Source organism: Trachurus trachurus (assembly GCF_905171665.1).
Source record: "Trachurus trachurus genome assembly, chromosome: 9".
In the NCBI taxonomy this organism is placed as follows: Eukaryota; Metazoa; Chordata; class Actinopteri; order Carangiformes; family Carangidae; genus Trachurus; species Trachurus trachurus.
Genome location: NC_139895.1, coordinates 24,789,422 through 24,803,051, shown reverse-complemented (window position 1 = coordinate 24,803,051; position 13,630 = coordinate 24,789,422). Strand labels below are relative to the sequence as shown.

General features: G+C 42.1%; 1 protein-coding gene across 4 annotated transcripts in view; it reads left to right on the top strand.

The window, feature by feature from the left end:
• The first annotated feature begins 3,604 nt into the window (after positions 1 to 3,604).
• Positions 3,605 to 13,630, top strand: part of LOC310991659 (uncharacterized protein) — a 36,305-nt gene continuing 26,279 nt past the window's right edge. For all 4 annotated transcript variants that reach the window (XM_083979499.1, XM_083979497.1, XM_083979498.1 and 1 more), the window contains exon 1: positions 3,605 to 4,138. In XM_083979499.1, coding sequence (XP_083835625.1) covers positions 4,047 to 4,138 — 92 coding nt within the window. In that variant the 5' untranslated portion in view covers positions 3,605 to 4,046. The remainder of the gene's footprint in view (positions 4,139 to 13,630) is intronic.

Genomic DNA, 13,630 nt, shown 5'->3' with positions numbered 1-13,630 from the left:
TTGCTGATGCTTGTGGCCTCGAAGAGAAAGATAAACAAAGAGGCTTTACAACTTGTTGAGCATGTATGACTTTGATCAGACTTTTCTGTATGACTTTTTAGTGCTTAAGCTGATCAGTGAGATGAAAGTATTTTCGAAACTTTTAAATGTACAATAACCCTCTCACATACAGTCCATAAGCACACACCATGTCAAGGACAATTTATAAAGAAGTGGACCTAGTAAGACTGACTACAGAGGAGGTTCACTTGTTGAGGAGTGACAACACAATCTTCTGTGTATTTCACCCTCCTCTGAGCGTGTCTCATCTATGTTGTTGGTCCAAACCTCCCCGAGGTCTGCTCCATAAACAAAACTGCAATCCTTCACACACACGCCACACACACACATGCATGCGCCTCTGAGACAGGGCCTCTCAAGGCAAAGTTTGTGAATACTTGATCATGCTGACACCATGGTCTAATTTAGGAGCGGTTTTGTATGGGAAAGCAGACACGGACCTCCTTTTCGAACAGAGATATGGTCCCCTTTTTTTTTAATTTTAATTTCTGCATTACCCTGCCATTTGTTTATGTTTGTTATAATTCACTGAAGCATGGTGACCTCAAAAAGTACAAAGCGGGAAGCCAAAATCTCAGGTTCGTTCACAAGTAACGAGACAAAGTGAGGAGAAAAAGTTGTGTCAGTTTGGAAAATCCTGTTTTTCAGTGCTTTGTGTGTTTGCAGCTACAAAGGTGAAAATGTGAGGTAACACATTCAGGCACTCACACACATACACATAGACATGCTTGCACTCACGGTGAGGCTCAAGGGAAAGATATCTCAGAGTTGTTGTGAAGGCACATAGCTGAGCAGTGACCTCACCTGGAAGCCTGATGAGAAGACACACAGATTCTCTCTCTCCCTCCCTCACGTACGCACAAACACTCGCACACACGAGAAAATTGTAATGTTTGACTGTGATGTTCATGTTCCCTCTCTTATCACGCCTGTCTGGCACCTGAACTGACCTCAATTGTCTTTCAAGGCTACACCATGCTGTTGTTGGCCTCCAGCTTGTTGGTGCGTTTGTGAGTTCAGCTGTCAGGTTAATGTGTGCGCACGCACCACTGCTGAGTGACTTGTGACGAACTTCTACAGTTGTATCATTGCCACCACTGAGCCTCTCCCACATCCACCTCATTATCTACCTCCAGGAAAGCAATAACATGCCTCCTCCACAGAGCTTAGTATCACCATGACAGAAGGAAGGAAGTGTTGTCGGTGTGCTGAAGTATAAAAACATTCTCTCATTCAAACAAGTAATACAGTAAACTGAAAATTGACTTAGGAGATTTGCTACTGTAACTTAGTTATGTTATTTGTGTCATGCCCCGTGCCCAGCCCACATGGACTTGAGATACTAAAGATGCAGCTGCAGCTGTGAAACATTTGTCAGACAAGAACATATCTTCTTACATAAAACATTATATTGGAATTTAGATTCACGAGACATTGGGATAATGTCATAGGAAAGGCTATACTTATGGCGACTTGGGCATGAAATTACAACCATTGCAACTGTTCATAGTCACGCAAATATGAAAGCACATGTTCACAGTTCACACACACATAATATAGGTACTGTAGGCAGGTTCTGGCCTCTCAAAGCGTGCAGAGACGATCAAGCTGTGACCCCTGAATCCGTACACATCTCTGACCCTTTTAACACCACCCATCAGGTCTGAGCACACAAAGAGAAAACAGGATCTTACAAATCCATGCCTATACAAGAAAGTGGTTTGTTTAGTGACATACTTTATTTTGTCAACTCAGAGGGAGATTATACTTCCCGTGTTCCCGAGAAGTCACATATCATTAAATGATGGAGCAGACGAATGCATAAGGACTCCTTGAATAATCAAATAGACAATTTTATGAATGGATTCTGATTTTAGCAGTGCTTTGAGAGGATGTTGCATGTGACTAGACCGCTCAACACTCTGTCACCCAGCAGGAAGGCAGGAAGCTGAACAAAAAGCTTGGGACAATTACAAGGAGTTTCAGTAAATGAGGAGAAAATCCCCATTAGGACACACACACATACACACAAACACATGTACAAATCCCCAATGGATGTACAATCATTCCCACATTTAGACCCCATCTCCAACAACAGCTGCCACCGCACCCCAGCAGAGGAAATGCCAAAGTCCTCTGAAGTGGAGCATAACAGCAGCGCAGATCACATCCATAGTGAGGGGTTGAGAGGCTGGAAGGGCAGGAGAGCCTCTAATAGCAGGAAGTTGTAAGAATAATAGCGGCGTGGGGATGTCATGCCCCCTGTCCCTCTGGCATGCAAGCATTAGCCCAAACAGCTAGAATCTGTGTGTGCTACAACTAATGCAGCATTTTTCACACAACCTTCAGTAAGGGTTATCAGATGTAGATCTTATGGGGTGAAATTAAAAACTGTACATGCAAAATTTGATACAGTGACTGAGCACAGTGAATGATTGCAAAGTCTGTAAAAGCCTGATGTCACTGTCAACTACTTTTTAAAATTATTTAAGTACAGAAGGAACTTCTTTTTGCCCAGTTGCCTGCTCTATAATCCATAATTATTTCTGAATTACATTGTAAAAATGCAACATACACCTATTAATTTTTCATCTGACTGACATAATAGAAAAACGGCTAACTGTGAAAAGCCTAAGAAAAGGCATGCAAACTACAGACAAGATGATGACTGTGGCCATAAACAAGAGGAGCTACTTATAGGTGATTGTGCGCAACTGTGGAAAAGAGATCTGAAATAAAACTTCATGAAGTCGAACCCAGGCTGAGTCTGACAAAATCTGAGAATAAAAACCTGTGACTTTTATCCTCTACATCTGCCCTGGATTATCTAAGAATGGCTGCTAAGTAAATTACAGAGCTCAGGAACATTCCCATAATCCAAGATCTTAACCCCCCATGCCACTGACCCACAGTCAAATACCAGTGCATGAATGTGTGTGTGCGTGCGTGGTGTGCATGTGTGTGTTTGCATGTCTGGAGGGAGTTTGTCCAGAGTTCACAGCCTGTGCATGTGAGCCTGCGTATGCATCACTTTATTGCAGTGCTTGTGTGTGAGTGGATGTGAGCATGTGGTCAGTCTAGGGGGTGCATGAGTGTCTGTTGGGCAACCGCTGAACAGACCCCCAGCTGTTCTTAAACACTGGAACAGCCTCCCCTGCTCTATTTTTTCAAACATGCTTCAGACTCAGTTCCCATGAAATTGGCCCTTCTTTTGGCTCAGTCAGAGATTGCCCGGACTGTAAATGGCTTCTCCGGAGCCTGCCAAGGGCCAATGGGGGCCAATTCAAAGACAAAAAGGGACAAAGAGAGACTGACAGATCTAAAGTTGCCTCACTGCCCCTGTGGCACTCCTGCAACCACAACAATAATTGCAATCTGCATTTCTGCTCAAACATCAGTGGACTATATAAAGTTATTGGATTAATCCAAGCTGTTGAACTTCAGCTAACATTTATTTGCGAACGGTGTTATGTAAATTATGGTGAAATAGTGCTCTCAAACAAGGGGTGGTCAAAGTGTAAGGCAACTGATTGATTGATTGATGACAAGCAGAAAGACAAGTTTACAAAGTGAGTATCAGAAAAATGAGGAGGCATGAGATTTGTACATGCTGCTTACTGGTTGCATTGCACTTTTCTTCCAAGTGACCCAGCGAGTGAAGTCATTATGCTTTCCACTCTCTCAACGGGAGGTGGGGCTTTTTCGTGAAAACTTATTCTACCCCGCTGCACAAAGACCAGTGTGCAGTCGCAGTCTCCTCCACGCTGTGAGTACGCAGCGCCTGTACACATCGCCCCAATTTGGAACTAAAGCCCACATTGCATGAGCCTGCATACCTTCCCTGCAGTTTTCTCGGCCGTGAAAGATCCTCACTTCTTCACCGCGGCAGTTTTCCAGCAGGAACTCCGACTCCGAAAACTGGAAGCCCTGAAAGCTGGACCTGTGTATAGAGACGCTGCGGGAGTGGTCTGGAAACTTTTGCCATCATGAGCACGCCAACGGTCAACCTTGATACCTACAGCCTGTCGCTGCTCACGGCCAAAGAAGACATCCTCAACCCCCGCTCATCCACCAACTGGTAACGCATCTATAGTGCTCTTGAAGAAAAATTGCGTCTGTCCACGATAGCAGAACTTGATTTCTCTGCAGTCTGACGTCAGAGTAAATGCCAACTTTATAATCTTCTCTATGTGAGGAGAACATTGCGAAGACAAATTGGTAATTTTTTTGTGAAAGGCTTTTATGTTCCATTTTGTTTTTTTCTGAATGAGCCACAGCCTTTTACGCACAGCCAATGTGGCTGTTGCGTAAACGGAGGCTTGATTTCACTTAATCCAATGAGCGATACAGAGGTTGCCAGCAGGGACTGGATTATAATTTACAAACCCAGCCATGACAAATGCATATGGTTTAGTGGCACAGGGATGTGTTGAGACTCTGGGAGAGCTGATGTTGGGTGCGTGTTGCTATATTACTATACGCTAGGCGGCTGGTGTTGCTCAGAGCGCAGCAGCTGGCCGGCAGCCCACCGTCCTCACCCGGGCCTTGCGCTCCATGACTTTGCTGTTCTCTCCGTAAGAGCTGCGAGGCTTCGTTCTTTGTGCTGAGTATCATGTTTCTGCTCGTGTGCTGATCTCTGGTAGGGGTTGTCTTACAGGGAGAGGACCTTTAATTTGACAGACAGAATAATGTGCATGCACGAGAACAATCACGAACCAATCAATTTGTAATGCTCAGTAATAACTAAAATGTCTCCAATGAATAAATATTATTCAGGAAAAAGATATTAAAGACCAACAGAATGCAGAATGGACTTGAAACATGAATTCAGATCCAGACAGTGAAGTGTTTTGCTGCTCAACTTTCTTTCTGTTGAGATTTCAACTTCATTTTTCATTCTTGATAATTCTTAAACACGTGGAAAGTTGGACTGATTACTCCACTTTTTCCCTAAGCACCTGACGCTTGTCTCATTTTCACAGGGTTTGGCTTGTCTGTCACTATGGTGCCCAATCCTTCTTTTCTAAACAATACCACTTGCCAACTCTGTCTGCCATCCCCTTCCTCCTTCTCTTTGACTATGTGTGTCTGTGTGTGGTATTGTCAAATCCAGCTACAGACAATGTTCTCACTGGGAGACATGCTATGACCCCTATCTTTACACATACTCTCTCACTTTGATGAAGTTATTGTTTATGGAAGGAGGCCAATGCTTGAGCCCACATGTGTTGTCATGTGGAAGTGAAGGACTGATTCTGATTCTGTCTGTCTCCGTTTTATCTCCTCTGCCCCATATCTCTCTCTTTATCACATGATTCCCCTGCCCACTTTCTTCCTGGCTTTTAATTACACCAAGTAGACTTGAGAATATGAGTTTGAGGAACACTGTGTTTACATTGACATCTTCATGAATGGGGTGGAAAAGAAGTTTCACCATTCTAGGCAGAACATGTTTGGTTTCCATTCTTTCCTGCAGTTGGAAAAATCTCTAAAAGTTTCCATGTTCAGTATCACTATGGAGGCTTTGTCCCAGTGTAACACCTCCGTATTGACAGTTTACTGAGCCAGCAGTTCCTCATTCAAAAGCATTTCCCTAAGTTTCAGTGGACAATAGATCAGGTTAGACAATCATAGCAACCTCTTTTTCTCTCTTTCTCTTTCTCTCTCTCTCTCCTATCAACCATCCATACACGTGTTAGATTGTGCTAGCAAGATAATACAAATTAAAAAAGAAAGGAGAAAGTGGAAAACTGAGAGAGAAAGAAAGAGAGAGATCCTCCAGCATTCATTGAGCCCACTTTCGAAGGCTAAATAACTCTGCAGGGATTGAATAGAGAGGTGGGAGGGGGACACGATGATGTCATGATTCCCACTGTCAAACCAGTGAGAAAGACACCCATCTTGTGTTTGTGTGTGTCTGGTTGTGAGTTGAAGGGATTTTGTACGCACGTTTGCATGTGAATATATTTGTTTCTGGATGTGCATATGCAGAGACTATTAAAGTGAGTCGAGAGTATTGAGAAGTTTGCATCGCAAGGGGTAGGAAGCTTGTTTTGTTCAATGATCCCGCCCCCGCTGTGTGGCCTTGAGGTCCCTGTGTGTATTATCTAATGACCTTGTGTCCTGAATGGGAAACAGACCCTTTGTGGGTGAGACTCTGAAGAAAAGAAGAGCAATTTCAATGCATCCTTCATTCAGACCTCACTGCTCAACATACAGCCCTGGAGGTCTCTCCTTCAGTCTTCCAGACCGCTGAGGACTACAAAGTGTCTCACTCGTAGGCTGGAGAGTGGAGACCTGCACTGTCTGCATGTGTTTTGTGTTTGTGTGTGCTTTGAGAGACAGACAGAAAGAGAAACAGAAAAAAAGCATGTTCCCAAGGACACTGTCCAATCCTCTGGGCAGGAAATAGTTCTGATTCCTTGCTGCAGAAAACAAGATTCATGTCCAGTTTACACAAAAATAAATGAGTCAAATAGGCAAAGGTCCATGTTGCTAATGTGGCTGTGCACAAATGATGTGATTTTCATTTTTACAAGCTTAGGTTGTAGCACAAGCTTTAAAAAATAAACCCTTTGTTTTTAACTGTTCTATAAATTCCCTCCGTCAATGGTTTGTTCTGCACAATTGACACATTTGCAGCCAGTGAGACAGTGTAAATAAGAGCAGTTTTCTATTACTGGAGGTATTTTCCTACCAAATATCAAATAGACTGCTGCACCAGCCTAGCCAAACATGCAAAAGAGGGGGGGGGATCAGTTTAGAAAATGTTTACAGCATTGTTTCAGCCTTGCAAAGCATATCAGATGGGAATTCCTATTGGGCTGTGAAGCAGTTTGACCTCTTTTCATCAGAATTGGGTGTGGGCCGTATCTAGACATCTGTGGGCCCTGGTGACTCTGAACACACCTCAATGACATCTTTCTTGAAGTCCACACTGCTTTGCTTGTGTGAAATGTTTCACCATACTCCTTTATTTCAGTGAAGTAGTGACTCATTAAGTAAATATCTGATTTCTTTGTAGTAACAGAGTGATTCAGTTTCGATGAAGTATTCAGAGACCGATCAATCTTGTCCAATCTAACACTATTTTATTTACATTCATGAATGAAACGTACGCACTGTTGCCATATGTTGCTGCTTAGAAAATGACATTATTATGAAGATGGTACTGTACTATTATTGAATGCTGACAGAGAAAAAGTTCATGAAACTTGTTTGTGTTTTTTTTTCTAGTCCAGATATGTCTTTACTAAGAAAAGACTTTTAAAGTAAAACGGTATCCAAAGAGTTAGATATCTTCCTGTTAAAGATGAAGTAAAAGCCTTTATTTGTTACTAGGTTTTTTTGGCAAAAGCTGCAAAGTGATCTGACACCAAATGGTAATGGAGGTCATGAAATTGCAAATATCTTCAGTTTTAGCAGTGTTTTGTAAAGGGAACCTTTGACAACATAGTTTTCTGGCATCTGCTTTATTTGTATAGTACTTTTGAAATAGCGCTGATGATGAACTTCTCTTTCGTTCTAGCATGTGGTTGGTGACATCAGGGATGAAGGCGTTATGTAGATTGTGTACATCTGTCCTTTCTGATCAACACCACATCTCAGAAGAAGGAATTTCCTTACTGTACTGGCACAAACATTTACTTTGACTCAAGGATGAATTGATTTGAGTTTGGTGGTCAGAGGTCAGACGTCAAGATCACGGTGACCTCACAAAACACATTTTTTATGACTACGTATATGCTAATTTTGACACAAATTAATACAAATGTTTGAAAAGATAAAATGAAGAAGTGATAAAGTCAACTTCACTGTGATATCACAAGTGGTCTCAAAAACACTCTCAATGAAGGGGAGATTGTGACCATATTTCCTGCAACTTGCCTGGTTGGCGGAGGCAAACAATTGCAGTTGCAATTCTAGTATCTTTTAATTTCTGCCCTTGTTTATCTTTTCTTTGATTTTGACAGTCTGTTGAAAACTAGAGTAATCCATCTTACTGTTTTTTATGTAAGGGGCAACACAGAATCCTCTCTGATCTCGTGTGAAGTGACTCGCCTGCTGATGATAAATGGAGGAGCCTTGACTTCATCATTGGCCTGGGGTGTCTGTGTTGCTGCTACTTGCCAACGTTTCCACAGGCTCATGCATGATTAACCAAGACCCAAAGAGTTCCTGGGTCTAAAGTTACATAGATGGAATACACCTGTGGGTGTGGGGAGGATTGGAGTGAGGAAGGTAAAATGCAACGCTGCTAGTGTGTGTGGTTGCACATCCGTGAATGTAAGCGCTAGTGTAGTATTTCTCAATTTTATTTCTTGAGATTATCTGTGACAGCGCAGCAGGTTAGTTAGTTGTAAAGATAAACAACCATTATCATAAAGCTGTTATCAACAAGTTACCCACTGAACTTCCTCACACAGCTTCTGCTTTTTGTTCTGTTCCATAATTATCCACGTGTCAAAAAGAGACCTAGCAGCATCATTAATGCTGGTTGTTGACACTCGAGCTGTTCTGTAATCCTCACCTATCTCTGCAAAGGTTATCATAGCTTTGTGCGATGAAACAAAACCTACCTGGCTCTGGAATCCCACAGAATGAAAACAAGCAGCCTGCTTGGTTTCCTCCGACTGTTCAGGACAAGGCTTCAAAGGCCACACACAGCGTTGTTGTAAGGCTGAATGATAACAGGACGTTTGATTGATCCTTGATATAAATAGCGGTATAATGGCAGTTACACTGGCACAATGCCCAGTCCGCTCGCTGTCCTTTGTGTATAATGCTTTATGACATTTGTTATAGTGTGTGATATAGATCTCTACTGATTGCCAAACAGGTTTGCATCCTATCACTTTCGGTTGCTGTGAAAACCTTGAGGTGCCAGTTTTGGGGAACTTGAGCACAATCCTTGACTGACTAACTTTGGAGTACTTGGGCCATCCAAGTTCTTCTTCTACTATCAGACCAAATATCATATATTCAAGCTTTTTTTTTCAAGCTTTTGCACTACACCACTATGCACCTGACCACAGCGCTGTGTAGGCGTGCCATCTGCAAAACACTACCCTCATCTTGCCTTGCTGCTTGTGTGAGCAAGTCTGTGGGTGGTATGTTGGAAGATGATGACAATGATGGCTATAATGGCTGTTATAAGTATCTCTGTTTAGTGAACTTAGAATGATTCGAGCAGTTAGCACCAAACAACTGCTTATTCTTCCCTTAAATGTTGTTTAGATTCAACTGGGGTGTAAGACAAACCTGCAAGGTAATGGTGGGTCTCGAGAATGATGAGAGATGACAGCAGAGGGTTACACTGTATGTGTGTACGTGTGTGTGTGTCTCTGTACGTGTAGGTTCCTTAGCGTGCAAACTGTTGGGTGCAAGACCACAAATTGACACCGTGTTGAAATGTGACTTGTAATTGCCCCATAGAAGGCATAAAAGGTTAGTAATTAATGTTTCATGAGTTGGTGGCAGTGCAGTGCTGTTGTTCTGTTCGGTGTCAGTTTTCTGTTGGAAATTCAAAATTAATAAACCAAAAGCAACTTAGTACCTAGAGGGCATGGTATCTCTGTTTTTACTATAGTAAAAGTCTTATATAAAGGTTACTCTGAACAATAAACCTCAAAGTGTCCTGTCACTTGTCCTCACACAAGATCACTCTATGAAATCCTTCTTTTGTTCGTTCAACAAAAGAAGTGCCTCAGAGCTGTTGACCTTAATCCAGATGCCCTCTACGCATTGTTTCCACTGGAAATCTTTCTTTTTTTTTATGCCCACAGCAGTGGACACAACAAATATGTGACTGATGCCCTTTGCAGCTCAAGATAAAGGCTGAGAGACTTTGTTGGAAATGTTTTATGAAGAAAAATCTTTCATGCTGATATTATGAAAAATGGAAGCTGGATTGAGGTGTATTGCTTGTTTAACTAATGGGCCTTAGCGTTCAAGGGTGTGTCAGATAGCTGTCTAAAAACATCTGTATTTTAGTGTTTCTTCAAACATTGGCAAGAGGATGGGGTGTCTGTGTACAGCTGAGGCACTTTCAAGGGATATCTGTAGTGAGTCTGAGCTGAATTTCATGTCCTCTGTGTTTGTCTCTGAATCCATGTCCAAGTTATGGAAGACAAGTCTAATCTGAGTAAAGTCCTCATAACCCTAACCCTAACCTGAATCAGAGTCATCAAGGTTGAGTCTCAGTCAAGTTCCAAGTATTTGATTCACTCGATATCTGAGGAACAGCAGAAAATTCTGTTGATGTTTATTTGTATCTGAGCTGCAGGGTTTTCCAAAGATTTAATGAAACCAAGCCTTTGGCACTCAAGCACGATTTTATTCCATAATGAGAGTGGTGCTCGTGCTTGGATTGCACTATCCTGAAGCTGCAGAACGTGAGACAGTGTTCTCTGGTGCATCACCTCCCAAGTATCTCCCCCACAGCTGCCTCATTGCTAAAGAATGAACACATACACATAATGAATGAGGTCAATAAGGTCATTACTGCAGAGATAGCAGATGTGTTGCTTTTAATGAATTCCAGAAGTTAAGATGTATTTTAAAGTCTCTTCTCTCTTGCACCACAGTTTCAAGGGTGCCAAACATGCAAATGAGGAACCTGTATGAATTGAGAAAGTATCCAAGCACATGTTGATATGTCTTATCGTGTTCAGTCTGGTTGCGCTTCTCTTATTAGGTGAGCATGTCTTACAGCCTCAAATCTTTTGACAGGTGATAGGATACTTACTGTTATTTTACTCATAATTACAGTTAATGAGATCATCAGACATATGCACTGACATCCTCCTGCGAACAAGTATGCATTGACACAGAGCCAGTTCTCATAGGTCGCACACCTTCCTCTGTACCATAGCTTCGATGACACTGTGAAGTGTCATCAGCTGTGTTTGCCAAGTCGATTAAGCAATTGCTTCCACTTCACCATGGCTACAAAGGAACAACACAGTAATATAATCATGACATACTGAGGGTTAGGTATTACCATCTTGCAGCCAAGTCACACTGGATGCATTGCTTTCACTCAGAACTCCACTTTTCTTTTTCTGTGTCTTGTTTGTTCACTCGCAGGTGGTGGGATTGGATTGTGGGTGGGTGAGAAGAATTGAAGAGGCTCTGTTGTCCTGACGACCCTCGTGGGAAAGTTACGGTGTTTGTTAAGAGAGACTGAATGGAGTGGGGGGGTGGGAGGTAGGATGGGGTGAGGCGAGAAGTACTGATGAGGCTGGGAAGGGGCTTCAGATGAATGGGTAAGGACACTTGGTAAGAAATATAGAGAAATAACAAGATGAGAAAGAACCACACATGAGAAGCTAGTGAAAGAAATGCAGCGAGTGAAGACAAGTTCAGCCGGGAGGTCTTGGCAAGAGGTAGTTGAAAAGCAGAATCAGCAAATGATTGAAGTTGGGGGAGTGATAGGGTGGAGAAAAGGGAAAGACTGGAGGACAGGTGAAGGGGTGAAGAGGAATGAGAGAAAGATCAAAGCATTAAGAGAGGCTGCAGAGAAGATGGGCCAAGTGAGGTCTAAGTGGATCTGTGATACTTAAGAGTTTGCTTTGTTTAACTGGAGGAAATGGTTGGAGATAAGATGCCATCATGTTTTAATGGTCCCATAATGAGGAAGGCCATTCCTGTGTGTGTTTGTGTATTTGTGTGTAGAACTGTGGGACAGCAAGAACAGGAAATGCCAGAGCAATCCCAGTGGACGATGATTTTAGAGGGTTTATCATCATCATCATCATCATCCTCTCCTCTCCTCTCCTCTCCTCTCCTCTCCTCTCCTCTCCTCTCCTCTCCTCTCCCCAACCTCTACCTCTTGCTCAGGTGCAAGAAAACAAAATATTTTTCCATTCCCTCCCCTTAAAGCTCTCTGAGCAAACTGTATGCCTCCCTGTAAGAGTCATAACAATTTACCCCATAGAGGCCCACCATAATTGCCCTGTAATACTTCCACCAAGACACTTGCCCCCAATAACCACATACTCTTCTGCCCCCTTGGAAACCTTGTATGCACTCTGGCTGTTTCCCATTGTGTGCTATTGTTAAATTTGCCCCTCTTAGCCAACCCATTTATACCTATATCCACAGTCCCTGGTGCTCTTCATCGTTTTGCCCAGCGTGACCCCATCTTTGAGTGGCTTTTCTCCAACCTGAATATATCCCTCCCTCTAGTGCACCCTCTCCATGTGCCCCATCACTCTTTAAGCAAACACCTTCACAACACTGAAGTGCATGTACCCATATTCTATTAAACTCTGCTTCTACTCTGTTTTGGCCCAAAGCCTACAGGGTTTTTCTTTTTTTTTTTTTTTTTTTTTTTTTTTTTCAATTATATATTTTTATTATTTTCAAAAATCAATCCAATCTCCCCACAACAAACAAGTACACAAGCTAAACAATAAAAACAGCAACATCAAAACAAACAAAAACAGCAACAAAAGCACACAGCCGAATAAGGAAACAAACAAACAAACAAACACAAGAAGAACAAAAACAAAACAAAACAAAACAAAACAAAACAAAACAAAACAAAACAACAACGACAAACACTACCCAGACATTTACAGAACTGTGTTAATATGTTTCACAATGGGGCCCCAGACACAGTCAGTCTCCACGGGTGGTGTAACAGTACCAGGATTGCAGCGCAGCATTTCTAGGTGTATCCCTGAGACCATTTCCCTCAGCCACCTGGAAAAGCTAGGAGGGTCAGTGGCCTTCCAGTCTTTAAGTATCAACCTTTTTGCCACCAAGGTGCCAAATCTGATGGTCACCTGCATAGGGCGAGGGAGTGAAAAGAAAGCTTCGGAGCAACCAAACAATATAAAAACTACATCTGGATCCAGCTGCACATCATAAACATTACTATACCATGAGAATATCTGTTGCCAAAAAGAAACAATCTTTGGACAGAGCCAAAACATGTGGCCCAGGGTCCCTAAACCTTGGTTGCATCTGTCACAAATATTGGAAACATCAGGATACATTTTACTGAGTTTTACCTTGGAATAATGTAATCTGTGCATGATTTTATATTGGATCAGCTGCAACCTGGCATTGGTTGAACCTAAATGAATCTTTTCCAACCCTTCCCTCCACACCCCATCGGACAGCTCCGTACCAAGATCTGCCTCCCATGCAGACTTGATATGGTTTGTTGACAAAACTGAAACTTTAGAAAACAATGAAACAAATTTTGAAACAAGGTGTTTAGATCCTGGCTTTAGTTTCATTATAGCAAAAAATGAGTGCTCCATACTAGGATTTATGTAGTTGTTTACATTTTCTTTAACAAAATGCCTTACTTGTAGATAGCGAAAAAAGTGGGATTGAGGAAGGGAAAAGCTTTCCTTCAACTCATTGAATGAAGCTAAATGATTATGCATATACAAATCTGAGAAGGTAACCAGACCCCTTTGTCTCCAGAATACAAAGGCTTGATCAGACTTAGCTGGAACAAAACAATGGTTAAAACAAATAGGAGAATATTTAGAAAAATCAGGTAGTTGAAGTACCTTCCTAATTTGTTTTAAAATTTTAATTGAATTATACA